Here is a 20,451-nt window from a genome sequence, read left to right on the forward strand (position 1 = left end):
CAGTAGCTTTATCTGGGGGCCATTTTGCTTCCTACCACAGCCGTCTGGAAAAATGTTTTCACTGAAAATCGAGCATTTAAGATGACGCATTCTGCATTCCGTTTTATTGTCCTGAAGGCTGGTGGTGGTGGTTTTGTCGTGCAGTGTTTTGTAACTTGCCTGGACAGAAACTGTGGAGCGGGCAGTAGACCTTGTTCATGGTCTTGGCTCAGTTTTTTGTTTTTTCTTCCTAGCTCCCTAGAGGTCTCCTCTGTGACCACATAGTCTAGCGTCAGCCAGCGATGTGGACACAGGTGTTGCTCAAACACCTTCAACCTAAAAGGGTCCCCGCTCCTCTGTGTGTGGGCAAGTGTATGCATTCAAAGATATAGCTGGTCCTTGTCTCCCTTGGCTGCTACTTTTTGCCAGGCTTTCTTGCATGTCCCTTAGGTGTGTGCAGTTTCCCAGCTATAGATGATGTGGAGAGCGCGTGTCTGTTCTTCTGGGTACATCGTGGGCATGGGGAGGATGGTGGGTGGGCATAACCCCAGGCAAGCAGGCCTTAGATCCTTTTCTAACCCTAAGCTCTAGCTGTATTTTTTTTTCTTAAGAATGAACAATTTTCATAATTTATTGTCTCCCTTTGGTCAATTTCTCATGCCCTGAGTTGTTTTTTGTTTTTTGGGTTTTGTTGGCAATTGTGTCCAGTTTTATAATGTTTTTTTTGCAGAGAAGACTCTCTGATGACTTCATATCATCATTACCAAAGTTTACGTGCATACGGTTGTTTTAGAATAAATTGAGCTTAAGCAGGTACAGTCCTTAGATCAGGGCCTGATAAGTAGCAAGGGCTCTAACTGGATTTGTTAAAATCATCTTATTGTCATTAGTGACAAAGACAACTAGACAGTCACATTTCCAGTACATCCATTATATCCATTATAATGGTATTATATATATCCATTATAGAGGGTTTTTTTTTTTTTTTTTTTTTTTTTTTTGGTCTGAGATCCTCTCTCTAGCCTCTTAACTTCTAGAAAGTCCTTTACTGTAGACAAGGTGTCAGCAAGCTTTTTCTATAAAAGGCTAGGTGGTAAGTATTTGAGGCTTTGCAAGCAAAACAGTCAACTACTCAGTTCTGCTGATGCGTCACGAAAGCAGCCTTCAACGGCACATGAAGGAACGGGTGTGGCTGCGTGCCAGTAGAACTGGGAAAACATAGCATAGGTGGGGTCTGGCCTTGGCACCAGAGTTTGCCAATCCCCACTATAGACTCAATTTTCTCACGATTCTGTATCTAAGCAGTGTCAGCTTTTATGCCCTAACAGACTTTTTTCTATTTTATTTTATTTTATTTTTTTAATTAACCAGACAAGAGAACGTCTCTGCTTCCCAGCATCACACTCCAGCACCTCCCAACACCTGTGCTGCGGGAGCTTGAGCCTTCTTCTGGGCCTCGGGCTCTTGAGTGCTTGGCATCAGTATCAGCTCTTTTCAACAAAAGTATCAGTCACGTTTCCGGAATTCACGTCCACAACACTCATGGTGTTGTTAGATACAGACACACAGGGTTAGAGACACGGACACACAACTTGGAATATTATCAGTGGCAAACTGTGTTTCATCTACTATTCAACACTAGATTATGCAGCTTTTTTATGAGGTTTTAATTTTTCTAAGTACCATTTTTCCCTCCAGACAAGGGTAAGACACGTACATCTTTTAAACCACAGTGCTCCCTTCTTTTTTAAAAAAATTATTTATTTATTTTGAGAGAGAGCTTGCACACGTGAGCAGAGGAGGGATAGTGAGAGAGGGGGAGAGACAGAGACTCCCAAGCAGGCCCCTGCCCAAGGCAGAGCCAGATGCGGGGCTCAAACCCACAAACTGTGAGATCATGACCTGAGCTAAAGTTGGCTGAGCCATCCAGGCGCCCCCAAGACTTTTGAGTTAAATATATCATACATTCCAAAGGTTATATAAAGCATGCATGAACTGTTTAAAGAGTCATAAATAGGCATGTAACCACTGTGTGTTCTTCTTGGATATAGAAGGACTTCAGAGCACTTGAATCCTGTTTTCTTTACTACTGACATGTATTCCCTGATTATTGTATATTTTTGTTACCATGTTTTTAGCTCCCACACAATTACTGTTTCATTTGTCGGTATTCCAAGGTTTGCCCACATTAGACATTCTTTTTGTTCTTCATTCCTACTTGCACTTCAGACCTTTTCATCTTGGCTCACTTTTCTTTTTACTTTTTACTTCTTTCTTCACTTTTACTTCTCCAGAAGTATATCCTTTAGAGACTCCTTTTAAGATCTGGTGACAGTCTCAGTTTTTCCTTTTCCAAAAATGTCTCTATTTCATCTTCCTTTTGTTTTGTTAAGACTTTATTTTTTTTAGTGTTTGTTTTTGAGAGGGCGGGGAGGGACAGAGAGAGAGGGAGACACAGAAGCTGAAGCAGGTTCCAGGCTCTGAGCTGTCATCACAGAGCCTGACATGAGGCTTGAACTCATGAACTGTGAGACCATGACCTTAGCCAAAGTCGGATGCTTAACTGACTGAGCCACCCAAGTGCCCCGAGACTTTATTTTTATAGCAGTTTTAGGTTCACAGCAAAATTGAGTGGAAGGTACAGAGATTTCCCATATATTCCCTACCCCCACATTTGCACAGCCTCCTGCATTATGGACATTTCCCACCAGAGTGGTTCATTTGTTACAACACTGACACAGCATTGTCACCCAAAGTCCATACTTTACATTAGGGTTCACCCTTGGTGGCATACATTTTATGAATATGGACAAATGTATAATGACATGTGTCCATCACGATGGTATCCTATAGAGTATTTTCACTGCTCTAAAAAGCCTCTGTTTTCCACCTGTTTGTCCCTCTCCAACTCCCTAACCCTGGAAGTCACCGATTTTTTTTTTTAATTGTCTCCATAGTTTTGCCTTTTCCAGAATGTCCTACCATTGAAATGTAGCCTTTTCAGATTGGTTTCTTTCCCTTAGTAATACTCATTTAAAGTTGTCCATGTCTTTTCAGAAAGTAACAGGTCATTTGTTTTCAGTAACAGATAATAGTCCCTTATCTGAATGGACCACTGTTTATTTATCCATTCATCTACTGACGGACACCTTGCTTGCTTCCGCGTTTTGGCAGTGATGAATAAAGCTGCTGTAAGTTTATGTATGTGTTTGTGTGCACATAAGTTTTCCACCACTTTGAGTAAATACCAAGGAGCCTGATTCCTAGATCCTATGGTTGAGTTTATTTGGTATGTTTAGTTTTAGAAGAAACCACCACACTGTCTTCCAGAGTGGCCGCACCATGTTGCATTCCCGCCAGCAGTGAAGGAGAGTTCCTGTTGCTCCACATCCTCGCCAGCATTTGGTGGTGTCAGTGTTCTGGATTTGGGCCCTTCTAAAATGTGTGCAGTGGTATCTCCCTGTTGTTTTAGTTTGCATTTCCCTGCTGACGTAATGAAAGCATCTTTTCATGTGCTTAGTTGCCATCTGTATCTCTTTTTCAGTAAGGTGTCTGTTCAGGTCTTTGGCCCATTTTTGTAGTTTTTGTTGTTGTTGTTGAATTTTAAGAGTTCTTTGTATATTTAGGATAACAGTCCTTTATCAGATGTGTCTTTTGTAAATATTTTCTCTTAGTCTGTGTGGCTTACCTATCCATTCTCTTGACACTGTGTTTGCAGAGCACAAGTTTTCAGTTTTCCAGATTATCAGTTAATTCTTTCTTGGATTGTGTCTTCAGTGTTGTATCTGAAAATATAGCACAAGCCTAAGATTATCTAGGTTGTCCCTGGGCCTATCTTCTAGCAGTTTCACGGCTTGGATTTTCCATCCATCCGTCCATCCGTTCGTTCATTCTTGTTTGTTTATTTATTGAGAGAGAGACCGCGCATGCAAGTGAGCAGGTGAGGAGCAGAGAGAGAGGGAGAGAGAGAAAATCCCAAGGAGGCTCCTCACTCTGTGCTGAGCCTGATGCCGGGCTCTATCTCATGAAGCATGAGATCATGACCTGAGCCAAAATCAAAAGTCAGATGCTCCACCGGCTGAGTCACCCAGGTGCCCCTTGCATTTTACATGTAGGTCTGTGATCCATTTTCAGTTCATTTTTGTGAAGGACATAAGACCCGTGTTTGCATTCACTTTTTGCAATGTGTGTGTTCAGCTGTTTCTGCACCATTTGTTGAAAAAACCTGACTTTGTTCCACTGTGTTACCTTTTCTCCTTCGTCAAAAATCAGTGGACTGTATTCATGTGGGTCTTTCTGAGTTCCCTATTCTGTTCCGTTGATCTGCTCTTTCTTCAGTACCACACCATCATGATCACTATAGCTTTACAGTAAGCCTTGAAGTTGGGTAGTATCGATCCTCTAGCTTTGTTCTTCTCCAGTGCTGTGGTATTCTGCGTCTTTTTGCCTGCATATAAACTTGGAATCAGTTTATTGATATCCACAGAATAACTTGCTGGGACTTTGATTGGGATCACATTGACTCTATAGAGCAAGTTGGGAAAAACTGACATCTTGACAATATTGAGTCTTCTTATCAACATGGAAAACTTTTCCATTTATTTAGTTATTTGATTTCATTCATCAGAGATTTGTAGCTTTCCTTTAATAGAGCTTATACATATGTCATTAGATCTGTACCTTAGTATTTTATTTTCAGTGCTAATGTCTCATTCTTTTTTAAATAACTTTATTGACATATAATTCATAGAACCATACAATTTGCCCATCAAAAGCATACGGTTCAGAATATTCAAAGATATGTGCAGCTGTCACCACATTAAATTTTAGAACATTTTCATCACCTCAGAAAGTAACCCTGAACCCTTTAGCTGTATATATAGATTCATGAAAGGTATTTTTGAGGAAATACACTAGATTAGGAATTCTTTGTCCTAGGCACATTGGAGATACTATTCTACTGGCTTGTGGCTTTGTGTTGCCTTACTGTGACTCTTTTGAATGTAGTCTGTCTCCTGCATTTGGCAAGAAGGGAGGATTCTCTGTTGGACCCTGCAGTGTCGGGTTGACACTATGTCCCCCGAGCTCCCCAAAGCAGGTGAAGCCAGAAGCTCTCACGTGCCATAGTTCTGCCATTCTACTTACTTCTCAGGGCTCCCTCTTCACTTAGGTTTTGGCCTGACAATTCTTTACTATCTTGCCAGCATTACATTACTTTTGAGAGTATCTTATCTAGCATTTTACATTGTTTTCTGTGACAGAATGAGAATGGCTACTAAGCCTGCCATGTTATCAGAAACAGGATCCAAACTAACTTTCATAAATTTGAACAGGATCAAACAAATCAATTTATGAAAATAAATTTTTTTAAATATTTATTTTGAAGGGGGGAGGGGCAGAGAGAGAGGGAGACAGAGAATCCCAAGCAGGCTCCGTGCTGTCTGCGCACAACCTGATGAGGGGCCTGACCCCACGAACCGTGAGACCATGACCTGAGCTGAAATTAAGAGCTGGGCGCTTAACTGACTGAGCCACTCAGGCACCCCTGAAAATAAGTGTTAACATTTCTGCTCACAAGTTTTTTCCTGGGCAGTGATCTCACAATGACGTGACCATCTATGTACTCAGATATTTGGGGGCTTAGGGTATGCATCTGGAACTTTGGAGGTGTGTTTTACTGCACACATAAGTGTATAAATAGAGCTTATGCAGGACAAGTACAACTTTGGTAATAAACATCTCGTGAACATTTTTTCTGAAGGGCTTAATAACTCAGTTATAGTATAATTCAATCATGCTGGCTGGCCTTTTTGAAATATTTCAAAATATTAGTAAATATTTCACACCCTACAAGAGGGTGATATGAAGTGTGCAAAGGCCAGGCGAAGGGCAGCACTCTCACCGTTATGAGCACTAAAGGACATTATTCACATACAACAGAGGACCGCCCTGCCGGCCTGGAGGACTCCCGCCAGTCCAGACCACTGTGCCACATGCAGCGCCAGCTCTGGGGACAGGCCCAGGAGGTCTCCCTGCTGCTGGCCAAACCACCAAGGGCTCCAGGCTGCGCGTGAGCGGGTCTGGCCAGTGGGTGAGAAAATCGATGCACAGATCCAGAATTAAACGAAAATAGTTGAACACAATTTGAAAGTTACAAATAAGATGTGGGCAGTGTCTTCTTGGTTCACTTTTCAAGAAGAAGACAAAAACACAAACTTTCAGGTTCAAAATTGGACACTCAATCCATCTGCAACTAAGTATTTCCTTAGCAAAGGCAGCTCCAAACCACTCACACGGTGGTACCTTCTCAATTACTGCGGTGCCTGCCAGGCTTTTTGGCATTGCTACATTCAGTTTGCATTAAACACACACACACACACACACACACACACACACACACACACACACACAAAACTACACGCAAACATACAGGTGAGCCAGGTGGGTCTTTGGCTGTTGGAAAATCACTTTTTATGCTACTGGGCTTTTTTTTTTTTTAAGCTTTGCAATAAAATCAGGTAATTTTTTTCACCTTGTTTACCTCAATGTGGATGTAAACAGGGCATTCTCATACATTCACTAGCCCGACACTTAATGATACTAGCCTCTGTTTGTACGTAGTTGTGAACATTTCCAAGTGTTCTCCCGTCTCTTGTCTCAGCACCAGGTTAATTGTGATGTGAAGTGGTCACTCAACCAAAACTACTTGGAAGAAGCAAGATCTTAAACCTCATTATCATAACCCCTTCATTCGAATTTATCCACAGTAAAACCTGTGGTCCTGAGCCTGAACTACATGAACATTTAAAATAAACAAAAAGCTCTTTTGCTCTTAACCTGAGTTAGAGATTCTAACAATAGGACGTATACTATAAATAGGTCACGTACAAAGAACTATATAAATTTTTAAACTTCCAAGAGTAAGAAAGCCTTGCTCTTTGGGGTGGAAGACTTATTTAGAACTAGAAATACATTCTTTGCATAAGGAAGTGATTCTGCTTACTCATTTGTGTGATGAAGTAAACCCAAGAAAAATCAAATGGCAATGAGACAAAATCTCACTATAATGTTAAAAAAATGCTGTTGTGTGGTGGAATTATGAGGGGCACATGAGTTTTGTTTTCTCAGACTCAGGTGGTAGGTGGTAGGGGTGTGTGGCAGATGCACCTGTCAGTGGTGTGGAGCCAACGGCATGTATAATAGACAAAGTAGGAGGGGAGGGTTCAGTTGAGGTGAGAACTCAGGATCTTCCTTTTTTTGGACACAAATAAGAACTCATGGCTCTGATCTTCCTGTCACCCACAAAGCTGACCAGTAGAGGTGATGGAGAAGTAAGGATTTATCACCCTGTTGGGGAACAGCGCTTACCCAGACTACCTGTGTAATTAGTTAAGGTCATGGTGAGAAATAGTTCTCGTTCTGAAGTGATTTCTTGGACAGTATGGTCGGTCTTTTCTTTCTTTGGTTTTGTTTCCCAATGTTTTGATCTCTTTTTAAAAAAAAACAAGGACTAAGAACAACACAAAAGTGTTATATCACAAATGAAGCTACCCCACCACAGAAGCATAACTCTCATACAGCAGCCGGTTTAACGTAAGCAGACCCCGAGGAACATCACACACTTTCCTTCTTCTCTGCCTCTTCACGCTTCCTTGTTCTGGCTCCCCATGAGTTTCCACGTCATTTCTATATAAGGCTTAGAATTCATGAAAAGTCTAGGGGCGCCTGGGTGGCTCAGTTGGTTGAGCGTCTGACTTCGGCTCAGGTCATGATCTCACAGTTTGTGAGTTCGAGCCCTGCGTCGGGCTCTCTGCTGACAGCTCAGAGCCTGGAACCTGCTTCAGATTCTGTGTCTCCCTCTCTCTCTGCCCCTTCCCTGCTCATACTTTGTCTCTCTCTGTCTCTCAAAAATGAATAAACGTTAAAAAAATTTTTTTTAAATAAAAAAAAAATAAAAAAAATAAAAAGAATTCATGAAAAGTCTAAACTGTTTTGAAACTTGAGGCAGTTACCTACCAGAATCCGTAATTCCTGAAAATGAAAAATTAAAACCCAGTGTCCTGTTTTTTTATCATGAAAATTGTCAAACATACCCCAAAATAGAACAATATAATGAAGCTTCTTCTATCCATCATCCAGATTCAATAATTAGCAAAATGTTGCAACCCTTATTTCTCAGCCCCCTCCTTTTTGTTGAATTATTTTATTCTATTTTTCAGTTTTTAGCATTTCTGAATCTGTTCCTTGCTGTCTTTAGTTACTTTTGGAAATTTTCGACCATTATGGCTTCATATCTTCTGCCCCAATCCTTTCTTCTCTGATTTGAAATCCCAGTTAACATGTGAGACCCGTGCCCTTTAGTTTCCATTTTATTGCCTCTCTGTGTTTTGCAACAGATATATTCTTTTGACCTGCCTTCCAGTTTACTAATTCTTTCTTTGGCTGTGACATATCTGATGTTAAGCTATTGAGTTCTTGACTCCAGTTTTCTATTTTTCAGTTCCAGAAATTTCATTAAGGATTTTCTTTTTTCTGATTTTCTGGTAAAGTTCTTTTTGATTATTTATGTTCTCAAACGTACTTTGTACATTTATTTTAAAGTCTATGAGAACCTAAATATTTGAGTACCTACAGGTCTGTGTTTCATTGTGTGTTCTCAAACGTACTTTGTACATTTACTTTAAAGGCTATGTATGAGAATCTAAATGTTTGAGTACCTATAGGTCTGTGTTTCATTGTCAGTGTTTTTTTTCTCTTGGTTTTCAGATGGCTCTTCTCGTTTTGTATGCCTGGTTATAATGTTACTGACTGCAGGACATTGTCAAAAAAATTGGGGGGACTATTTTAGGTTCAGGATGACATCTTACTTCAAAGGGAATTCACTTTTGCTTCTGGAAGTCTGTAGGAACAGATCACCTTAATCCAATCAGGGTTCAAACTGGTTTAGTCTTTGTGAGGGCTGGTCTGTTTCTGGCTTAGCAGTATTCTTAGATTGTTGCACCCTGAGCCCCGATTTCTGTGTGTCTATATCCCTGAGACTGCCTGAACCTCTGCTCGGCTGTGGAGCTTGTTTTGCCTCTGGTTTCAATTCAGTGGAGGGAAAAGTAGCAACAAATACAAGGATCCCCTTCTTGAGCCTCTGTTCTTTTTGCCATTTCACTCTTCCAGATCCCCCTGCCTCAGTGGGTGATACCTTCAAGCAATTTTTTTTTTTGTAATTTTTGTCTAACTTTTCTTGTTTTTAGCAAGGACTTTGGTCTGAAATCAGCTCATCCACCATTGCTGAAAGGAGACATTCTGCTGAAGAAATTTAAATCAAATCTTGGACATTATATCACATCATCCACTCATACTTTAGTTTGCATCTTGGAAAAACACGGACATTTTCTTACATGCCATTTCTTACAGTGTCATTTCATGTTCAGATTTCCTAGATTTTCTCAAAAAAATTTTTTTATTTACTTATTTTGAGAGAGAGGGAGAGCAGGGAAGAGGGTCAGAGAGAGAGAGAGAGACAGAGAGAGAGAGGAAATCCCAAGCGGACTCTGTACTATCCATGTGGAGCCCAACGTGGAGCTTGAACTCACGAACCCTGAGACCATGACCGAAATCAAGAGTCAGATGCTTAACCTACTAAGCCACCTAGGAGCCCCAGAAACGTTTTTTTAAATAGTTATTTTGTTTGAGTTCAGATGCACAAGGTCTATATATTACATTTGGTTGTTGTATCTTTTGAGTATCTTTTAATCTAGAGTGTTCTCCTTCCCTGCCATCTTTTTCTTTTCATGTCATAGACCTGCTGAAATTCTGGGTCGAGGTCCTATAGAATTTCCCGTATCTCAGATGTCTGGTTGCTTTTATTTGATCCTCTATCACTTGTTTTTCCTGTGAAACGGAATCTAACTGTATGGGCTTGATGAAATTCGGGGCTGGTTGGTTGGTGGGTTGGTTGGTTTTGGCAAGGATGCTTTTATAGGTAGCGCAGAATGATTCCTGTTGCATGGCATCAGATAGCACGCGGCGTCTGGTTTTTACACTTTAATGATGCTGACGTTGATCAGTGGGTTCTGACGGTGACAGAGTCATCCATCCATTGTAAAATTGTCCATCCTTCCTTGTCCTCCTGGTTTCATCTAGTGATACGTTTTTCCTGCATCAATTATTTTACCAGGAGTTGCAAACTAATGATTTTTCTTATTCCACCACCATTTCACATTTATCAGCCAAAAATCATACACTAGAGCTATTTGATTACTCTGAAATATAATTAAGCTCTTCTTTTAAATCCGGTAATGTCTTTTGCATCAGTTCTAAAACAAACAAAAAAAAAATCATCCTGAGCAGTAAATCTTTTCTCCTGCTTTCGATGCCAGAACTACCTGTCGTGGAACAGCATAGTTGGTAATCACATCACGTAGGAAAACTTCGGTGAGACCAGGAACACAGGTCCTGCCCCCAGGTCTTCTCTGCAGCCTTTTAACTCGAGACCTTTCAGTTTCCTGACTCTCGGCCTCTGCGCAAAATATGGCAGCAAAACCTTGGTGCTCGTGGGTCTGAGTGAAGCTGGTACGCGTGCTGCCACGGTTGTCTGCTCATTTAAACACGTTCCTGCCTATGCACCCACTCGCCACGGAAACCCCAAAGGCGGTTTTTCTGTTCTGGGCCCAGCATCCTGGAGCGTGTGATCGCTAGCGTGTACTTCGGAAGAGGGCATTCATAAGGCCGGACAAGTAGAATGCCTGTGGATTTTGTTCCCGTGGATACACTTTGTGTTTCCACTGCGGCATTTCTGTTGTGTCGCGGCCTGCCGCAGCCCTGCGCACCCGGCAAGCCCCCAAGCCCTGCTGCGCCAGCCGTGTCAGAGCTTTCTTTTCTGTCCCCCTCACGTGGTCCCACCTCAGGTCCGGCTGCCTCTAGTGTCTCTCATCCAGTTTTGTTTTCCGTCCTGGTGAAATACTCCTGGCCCCGCTGGGTCGTGCCCAGCTGCCGACAAGCTGAAGGCCGAACTTCCTGGCTTTGCGTTTCTGTCTCTGCACAGCCTGGCCGGACCGGTGCGCTCACTGGCCCTTTGTATTTGGCATCTCCCGGGCTGCCCATGTCTCCCCATGCCCCGCGTGCCTGTCCCGGGAGCCTGTCACCCCTTCCCATCTGGACCAGCTCAAGCCGCTCCCTGGTCACCGAGGGCCCCGCCGCTTCTGGAATCCCATGTCTGTGCCAAGGCAGCTCTCATACTCCTGTGTCATGACTTTATTGGCCTTATTTCTGCAACTGGCCAGTGTCCCCACCAGGGCAGGGACTGCCCTTGGATGTGGCACAGAATGTGGCATCTCACGGGCACCCCGTTCCTTCCCTCTCCCGCTCAGACTCCTGCGTTGGCCCCCACACTGCCACGTGGAAGTCCCCTCATAGTCCCGTTCTCCTCATCCCCTCCAGATGAAACTTTGCTTGGTTTTTTAATACCTTTAAGCAACCAGAGCAGGTACCTGTCGTGGCGTAATTATGGGCCACTTTCTCTACCATCACGGAACCAGAGATTTCTTTCCTTCTCCTAACAGACATGACAGACATCCACTTAGTGGAATGATTTTTAGTATAAAATTACTTTTTGGCTTCTAAATTTAATTAGTCCACATTCATAGCAATAAAATAAAATCCCAAGTCCAGGTGTGTTTTTGAGGAAAGTGTCCAGGGCAGTCACCTTCTGATAATGGTGTCCTGTGCATAAGCCTTTTGTCTGGGGATCTTAAAATCTTTTCCACACAAGTAGATACTGATGTTCCTTTTGTAGGGGGTGAGAGGTAAAGTGGTTGATGTCCGGGCATCCTCAAGGGGTAAAGAAAAATCCAAGACCCAGGTGTCTCCTTTGTTTTTCTCCTTCCCTCCCTTCGCGGTTCTTTAAATGAAGCATGGCTGGCCTTCTGTTGATTTAAATACCTCCCTCTCAGGTACTGCTTTATGCTTTTTTAAGAGCATGAATGAGAGGAGTTTGTGTTACATTTAATGTGGGGAAGAGTTGAGGTTCAGGGAGGAGGGATGGTTTGTAGACCTGTGCACACCTATCAGAGAGTATCTGTGTCTCCTGGTAAATGTAGCTCATCTCTGTTACACAGTAGAGCTTAAACGTGGGTTCCATGAGTTCACAAGCAAAAAGTGGTTACATAGTGCTTGGCACAGGGAAAGCCCTGTGTGAGTCATGGCCCTCAGGGCAGAATCCATGGTCTCTGGACGAGCAGCATTGGGAGTGCGCCCTCGCTTCTGCTAAGGGTCAGAATGTGCCTCCTTTCTCCGGACCCAGCCAAGCTTGCCCAAATCCTTGGGAGCCGGTTTACATCCTGTCTCCTTCCTTTGGGAAACCTTCCTGGTCCAACCAACTGTCATCCACCAATCTCTCTTCATAACTACCGTATTATTCTCTCAATTCAATTCAGCCATCTTGAGCTGAGCATTGCCATGTACTAAGGTAGGCCTCATCCTGGCACTAGATCTCGCCTTCTCCTGTGATATTTTGTAACTGTGGTAGGAATCTTTGTCTGGTGGGATTATTGGGCCTTGGTGGAACAGCTCAGACCTGTACAGCCCCCATCTCCAGGAACAGGCCTGTACATACAGCAGGGGTTCAGTAGACTCTAAGGATAGAGGATATGGGGGGGGTGCAGTGTGCAGAAATGGTGAGCACGTTTTATTGATACAATAAACTGTTGAATCATACTGACCTAGTACGAGGTCTGGAACGTAGCCCTGAGGTTCCATTCTTCAGTCTGCCACACACCCTCTTCTTTTATGCGGCAAAGAGGTCAGTGTGTATGGAGGTCCTCTGGCAGGACATTGTGGCAAACGCAGATGGGGCCCCGCGATCCAGCTCTGTCATCCAGTGAGGTGATAAATACACAGGTCCCACACGAGAGATGGGCCATGATGAACCTTACAACTGGGATTCCAAGGGCTTTGCAGGGAAAAGGAGGGCACGGGAGCATCTCCGTGGGGAGCCGTGAACGTTCGTTGATTTGTTGACTCAGCTTGAACCAAGCGGCCGTCTTCTGCACCAATGTTCCAGGTGCTGCAGCGTCCTGAGAGGTGGACGGTGAGATCGCACCCGGTCTCTCCACCCCCCACCCCTACCCGGCTGGAAACGCACAGGTGCCACCTTGTGTCTCTTCTGCAGTGTTTATTCGACATTCCAGCCCCGTCATCCCGGGAGTCTGTTCCCCCAGCCCCGCACCCTCCACCTGCCCGCACAGCTGACTTTCTCGGTGGCCCCAGTGCGTCCAGCCAGGGTCGGCCGCCCTCTCCTGGGCTCCTGATGGCATGCTGGCTGCAAAGGTGAGAGCTACTCACGCCGTGTGCCCTTCTCTTTCTTCCAGGATCTTCTTCCCAGGAAGCCACCCGGTCAGAGGTGTGCAGGTCATGAAGGTCGGCAAGCTGCAGCTGCACCAGGGCATGTTCCCGCAGGCCATGAAGAACCTGAGGCTGGTGAGTGTGCACGTGGAGAGGGAGGCCTGGTGGTGCGGTGCGCTGGGCCACTTGCCGAGTGCACATAGGCACGTGCCTGTACGTGTTTCACAGCCGGCTGCGAAAACACGTGATTTGTGCTGCTCGCCCCTTTCCGTGGTAGAAATGTGCCTACCGTGGCTGATTCAGACTCCCCACGGAAAATCAGCCCCCAGAAATCAGGACGGTTTAACGGTCGGCTTTTGCCAACTGGTGCAAACTGGCCTTCAGAGGACCCCTGCACTCGGGCCCCACCCTTCTCCACGCCTCCCCACCCAATCCCCACAGGACACTGTCCGTAAGCCCCTGTCAGGCTGGCCTCTGGACCACCTGTCTGCAGTTCACCTTTGCAGCCTGCACCCCCTCCAGCCGCCCCTGCCTCTCCATACGGCCAGTGTTCACTGGGCCCCCCGGGGTTGCCCAGGACACCTTGAACCGGTCACACTTAGGTCTTTACCAAGACAATTCCTGTGCCTCAAATGCTGCCCCCCCCCACCCCCTCTCCCCCCCGACCACTCCCTGGGCTGGCCCAGCTGCAACCTGGTTTTCCCCATGTGCTCCTCTCCGCATGCCGACCCTGCCAGCAGAGTGTTCACCCCACGGTACAGGCACATCTCGGACGCACCGCGGGCCTGCTTCCAAACCACCACAGTAAAGCCAATATTGCAATAAAGAGGGTCCAGTGGACTGTTACCCAGTGTATATAAAAGTTATGTTTACATGATACTATAGTGTATGAGGAATACAACAGCATTATGTCTAAATACATATACATACCTTATTTAAAAATACTTTATTGCAAAACACTCCTAACCATCTGAGCTTCCAGTGAGTTGTGATTTGCCTGCTGCTGGAGGGTCTTGCCTCCCTGTTGGTGGCTGCTGACTGGTCAGGGTGGTGGGGCTGAAGGTTGGGGTTGGGGCAGTTTCTGAAAATAAGACAAGTTGGCCTCATCGATCGACTCTTGCCTTCATGAGCGAATTCTCTGGAACATGCGACGCGGCCTGATCGCATCTGACCCCTGACGGAACTTCTTTCGGGACTGGAGTCCTGCCTCAGACCCTGCCGCTGCCTTATCGGCTCAGCTGATGTCCTGTTCCAAATCCTCCGTTGTCATTTCAACGGTCTGCCCAGCGTCTTCACCGGGAGGACCTTCCACCTCCAGAAACCATGTGCGCATCCGGTCAGGTTTGACGAGGAGATCGCAGGCCTTCGGTCCCGTCTGCAGCCCCCACTTCTGACCCCGGTTCCCTTGCTGTTTCCACCACAGCTGCAGGGGCTCCCTCCCCTGACGTCTTGAAGGGGCATCTTGAGGGCTGGAACCAACTTCTTCCAAACCCCTGTGAATGCTGGTACTTTGATTTCTTCCCACAGATCACAAATGTTCCTAGTGGCATCTAGAATAGATGAGATAGAAAGGTGAATCCTTTCCAGAAGGTGTTTGATTTACTCTGCCCAGATCCATCAGAAGAATCACTATCTGTGGCAGCTGTAGCCTAATGAAATGTATTTCTTCCGTAATAAGACTTGAAAGGAAATTCACTATTTGATCCTTGGGCTACAGAATGGATGTCGTGTTAACAGACATGAAACAGCACTAATCTCATTGTCCGTCTCCATCAGCGCTCTTGGGTGCCCAGGTACATTGTCAATGAGCAGTCATGTTTTGAAAGGAATCTTTTTTTTCTAAGTAGTAGGTCAGAATTTCAAGTCACCAGCTGCATTAGCCCCTCACAAGAGAATCAGCCTGTCCTTTGAGGCTTTGAAGCCCGGCACGGACTCCTCTCCAGCCATGAAAGTCCTAGATGGCGCCTTCCAATGTGAGGCTGTTCTGTCTACACTGAGACCTGTTGTTGAGTGTAGCCCCCTCATCAATTCTCTCGGCTGGACCTTCTGGAGAACTTGGTGCAGCTTCTCCATCGGACTTGCTTCCTCACCTTGTACTTTTACGGAGACGGCTTCTTCCCTTCAACCTCGTGACCCAGCCTCTGCCAGCTCAGACTTCTCTTCTGCGGCTTCCTCCCCTCTCTGAGCCTTCACAGACTTGAAGGGAGCCAGGGCCCTGCTCTGGGTCAGGCTGTGGCTTAAGGGAATGTCGTGGCTGTTGGCTCTTCCGTCCGGACCGCGGACGCTTCGTCCGCGTCGGCGGTACGGCTGTTTCGCTGTCTTGTCATTCGTGTGTTCCCCGGAGTAGCAGTTGTAATTTCCTTCAAGAACTTTCCCTTTGCATCCACAGCTTGGCTCGCTGCTTGGTGCACGAGGCCTGGCTTTCTCTCTATCAGCTCTCAGCTTCACCATTTCTAGCTTTTAAGGTGAGAGATGTATAACTCTTCCTTTCACCTGAACACACAGAGGCCACTGTAGGACTATTAATCAGTATATTCAATATAATATGGCCTAATTCCCTGTCTCAGGGAACAGGGAGGCTGGGGTGGGGGCAGCCAGTTGGTGGAGCAGAGCTCACAATATTTATTATATACATATTTATTATATGTGTCTTATATGGGCATGGTTTGTGGGGCCCCAAACCAATTACACAATGGTGCCATCAAAGATGTCTGATCACAGATCACATACCAAATGCAATAATAATGGAAAAGTTGAAATACTGTGAGAATTACCAAAATGTGACACGGAGGCAGGAAGTAAGCAAATGCTCTCGGAAGACGGGCACCCACAGACTTGCTTCACAGCATGGCCACAGACCCTCAGTTAAAAAAACACCACCACGGCACCCGAGAGGAACAGTAAAGCACTAAAATGAGGTATCCTGTAAACAGAATACCTGATGCCCAGGTGACTGTGAGGTCTTTGCAGTTACCTCTGTAACCAGTTCAGGGGCAGACAAGGTACTTGGAACTTAGGAGGGAGAGGTCAGCACGATGGTGGCAGTAAGTGCCGAGAAACTACATGGGAGAACTGGGTCTGTGTTGGAAGACAGGAAAGGGTGAGGTTTATTTTCACCCTCTTGATGAGGCTCCTGTGCAGCTGGCTCTCTGGTCCTGGCCTTTCCACCCCAGCAGAGAGCTCCTCTCCCCCAAACCATGGCTTCCGAACAGTCCATTGAGCGTCTGACGTCAGCTCAGGTCATGATCTCGCGGTTGGGTTCATGAGTTCAAGCCCCACCTTGGGCTCTGTGCCGTCAGCCTGTCAGTGCAGAGCCCAGTTCCAATCTTCTGCCCCTCCCCACTTACACTCTTCCAAAAATAAATATTTAAAAAGAAAGAAAAAGAAGAGAAACAAAGGAGTCATGGCACGGAGGCATGCAGGAGCCTGTCTAGAGTCATACTGACGTGGAGCCCGCTCTAGGTTCTTCAACTAGGAGATTGATGGAATTCTTGTATGAATCTGAGTAAGGCCCAGCATTGTCCTTCCAATTTAGGGGAGGGGGCAAACGTGTAAACAAATAGGTCACTAAGTCCAGGCTGGAGTCCAAGGCTCTCTTTTCTCCTACACTGGCCCAGTGAAATAGATGGGACTCTCTAGTAAGACCCCGTGTGCAGAAACCCCTTCTGATCTGCAAGCCCCCGATGCCAGCCCCGGGGGCGGTTTGGAGCTCTTCATTCATCGAGTGAGGCTTGATGTCGCCTGTGTGTGCAGAACTCTGGAAGGGGACCTCTGATACCCTCAGCTGCAGACACAGGAGCCCAAGCAGACATTCACATGTCGATTTCTGGGGTCACATGGGCTGGGTGGCTGCTGTGGCCATCCCCACCCATCTCATACTTCCTGCCCTTCTGTATCCCTCAGGCCCCCATTCCATACGGCCTTCCTCACGTTCTCGCGATGTTAACCTCACCTCCAGAAGTTTCCTCTGTTAACGGTCTTATTTCGCATCTCCTTCCCCTGGTACCAAAGGTGAACCCCTGCAAGGACCCTGAGAGCTACGAATGAGATTCTCAGAGCAGGATCAGCAAGTCTGCCCCGAGTCCTGTGTTACACCATGGCCTGACCCCAGACTTCCCATTTGGCTCTGGAAGTCACTGAGTGTCTCACCAGGTTTTATCGTCAACCAGAATGCAGACAGACGTGTGCCTGGCAGTGTAGCCTGGTCGAGAGCGCTCAGCTTTCAAGGGAGGAGGTTCACGTGGCAGTCCCATGCCTTGACGCGAGTCTCTTAATTGCTCCGAATCTAGCTTTCTTAGTTTTAAAACGGGGATAATACCTACTCCACAGAGTGGTTCTGAGAAGTAAATGAGGTAGTATGTGAGACTGTTCTGCCAAGTCCCAAGTTTTGAGACGATCAAGGATGTTTATGGTTATAGGAACCCTCGTGCCGATCGTTCCCGCCGCTATTCCTGCCGTCCCTTCAGCACTGATGTTTGTAGCTTGGGATAATACGGTGTTTCCATTGCTGACAATTATGTCATGTAACTGCTCCCCAGCATTCCACAGGGACATGTTCTGTTTCCCCAAGTTGCGTAGGATTCCACAAGGGGCCCCGACTTTACCTTTTGTATCTCCTGGTGCTGCCTAACATAGATACACATGCCCCAGTCACAGCAAGTTCTGTTCAACACGTACTTGAATGAATAGATTTTTTTAATGAACTGAGATCTTTAAAAGTCCCACCCTGGTCCTGTCCCTTTAGCTAGTGTGCATATGTAGTGTGTCTATGGCTAGTGGACCAGATCTTGTCTGGACCTTTCCTGACCACCTACTGGCAGAGTGAGGGTCTGATCACCCAATCCCAGTGTGTGGCAAGGGTTTTCCCACACCAGCTGAGTGTCCTAAGTTCAGTTCAATTCTGACACCATCTACCCAGAGACAGCACCGGATCCCACAGGTTAGGGGCTCAGCCCCACAGGGCCACCCTCCACTGCAGATGCTGAGGGCATGCCAGGTTGTCACCTGAGCTTCTGACTGACCAGCTATACACACTGGAGACTCCAAGGACCCCCTCTCCTTAGGTTCAACTGATCTGCTAGGGTGGCTCACGGAACTCAGAGGAACAGTTTGCTCACCAGTGTATTGTAGAATGCTATAAATCAGGATAAACCGGACAGAAGAGAGGCATAGGGCAGGGTCTGGGGAAACGGCCCAGAGCTTCTGTGCTCTCAGAGCTCACCACTCTCCCCAAATCTCCACGTGTTCACCAATGCGGAAGCTCTTCAAACCCCATCCTTTATAGCGGTTTTTACAGAGACTTCATTACCTAGGTATGATTGATTAAATCGCTGGCTGTTGGCAAGTGATTCAGCCTCCAACCTCTCCCTTCTCCTAAAGGTCAGTCATGTGCTTGGTTCTCCTGGCAACCAGCCCCCATCCTTAGGCGCTTTCTGAAAGTCACCTTGTTAACATGAGACCCCTTTATTGCTTTCAGCACTTAGGAAATTCCAAAGGGTTTTAGAATCTCTGTGAGAAGCTAGGATATTAGCTATCTATCAAATTACCTATCTATCCATGTCTCCGTATTACAAAGTACCGGATCACACAGGCCACGTGTCCATTTCTTTGCCAGCTCATAGGACCTGGGGGTCTAGGAACAGGAGCGGGCCAGTTTCATCCTGCAGAAAGCCTCCTTTCCTGAGTCTTCTCCTGGCTCAGGGAACCCGGAGAGGGGAAAGGGAAGCTCTCTGCCTTCCGAAGCTGATGTTCTCTTTAGGCTAGCACCCCTACATATTCTTTCTTAGAGACTCTGGAAACAATAGGACGAAAGGGCTTGAAACCCTTTTGGGTTTCAAAGGCCGACTCTGAAGCAGAAATGAGTGCCTTTTCAGAAACAGAAATTTGCTACAGATTCCATTAGGCCAGCCTCCTCCAGGAAAGGGATCCCCTTAGCCCAACACAGATTTGGTTTAAGCTTTCATCACCGGGCCCTGCTGAAATCCTTGTGACTGCTGCTGCAGGAGAGTCCTGGGGTCCCCTCGCTGTGCTGCTCTCCTACTTTCTCCTGTCTCTAATCTGTTTCCGTTCCTTTCCACTTACTCCTTGGAAGGATTTTGTTAGCATCTAACTTGACTTCTCGGAGCTCCCCTCCGGCCACCCTCGGCTGGGCTGTCCTTCAGTGAGCCTGTTTCTGTCCTGTAAGCTCGCTCTCCGAGCTGCTGATCCCCCTACCCTGGGCTAGACTAACCGCTTTGTTAGTGCCCTGTTAGCTGCAAGCAGGCTGGAAGAAAACAGACTTCTTCCCCCTCAGTAATCATTTGTTATTTAGATGTAAATTTTTTACATTACACCATATTGTTTGTTTCCCTTCTCATTTCATTCTGTTGAAGCATCTTACGTTTTGAGGATCCCTTTAGCACAGGCCACGAGCCCCGGACCCCCCTGTCTACCCCACACAGCTATGAGCTATTCAGGCACAGCCAGAGAAAGCTGAATGCACCTCCCACTCCCGCCTACACCCCAAACGTAAGCCCCGACGTGGCTGATTTGGAGCTCGCGGTTCTCTTCCTCCTGTTCCTTAACCCGCTAACCTCTTTGCTCACGTTATTTTTGAATCTCGTAAGAACCACTGACTTGCTAGAGAAAAACCTACATACACACATCCTGTACACTGGGTGTGATGTGATGTGATTCCAGAGCTTCTTATCAGGCACACATTTCTTTTCCCTCTGATTTTTTTCGTTTATTTATCCTGACAGAGAGGGAAGGAGGGAGGGAGAATCCCAAGCAGGATGTGGGGCTCGAACTCATAAACAGGGAGATCACAACCTGAGCCAAAGTCAAGAGCCGGACGCTTAACCCATTGAGCCACCCAGGAGCCCCTCCCTCTGATTTTAAATCCATATTTAAATCATGCTTGGGGAAGTCATTTATTGGATTCCCTCAGGCTCCGGGTAGAGAGTATATGAGATCCTTGATAAGCTTAATATATTTGTATTAAAAATTAATAAGAAAGCTATTGTTTGCAACTTTAAATCATAATTTGATTCAACCTATTTAATATAAGACCACAATTTTAAAATTACTCAAAAAAAAAAAAAAAAGACGTGATGAGATTTAAATCAGTCCTTGGGCCCCTGCCTTTATTCCTGAATG

General features: G+C 45.9%; 1 protein-coding gene across 9 annotated transcripts in view; it reads left to right on the forward strand.

Moving 5' to 3' along the window:
• SMYD3 (SET and MYND domain containing 3) overlaps nucleotides 1–20,451 on the forward strand; it is a 681,855-nt gene that overhangs the window by 656,645 nt on the left and 4,759 nt on the right. For all 9 annotated transcript variants that reach the window (NM_001294289.1, XM_042975352.1, XM_042975349.1 and 6 more), the window contains 1 exon segment: nucleotides 13,341–13,449. In NM_001294289.1, the coding sequence (NP_001281218.1) occupies nucleotides 13,341–13,449 (109 nt within the window).

This window comes from Panthera tigris, chromosome F3, assembly GCF_018350195.1.
Source record: "Panthera tigris isolate Pti1 chromosome F3, P.tigris_Pti1_mat1.1, whole genome shotgun sequence".
NCBI classification, from domain to species: Eukaryota; Metazoa; Chordata; class Mammalia; order Carnivora; family Felidae; genus Panthera; species Panthera tigris.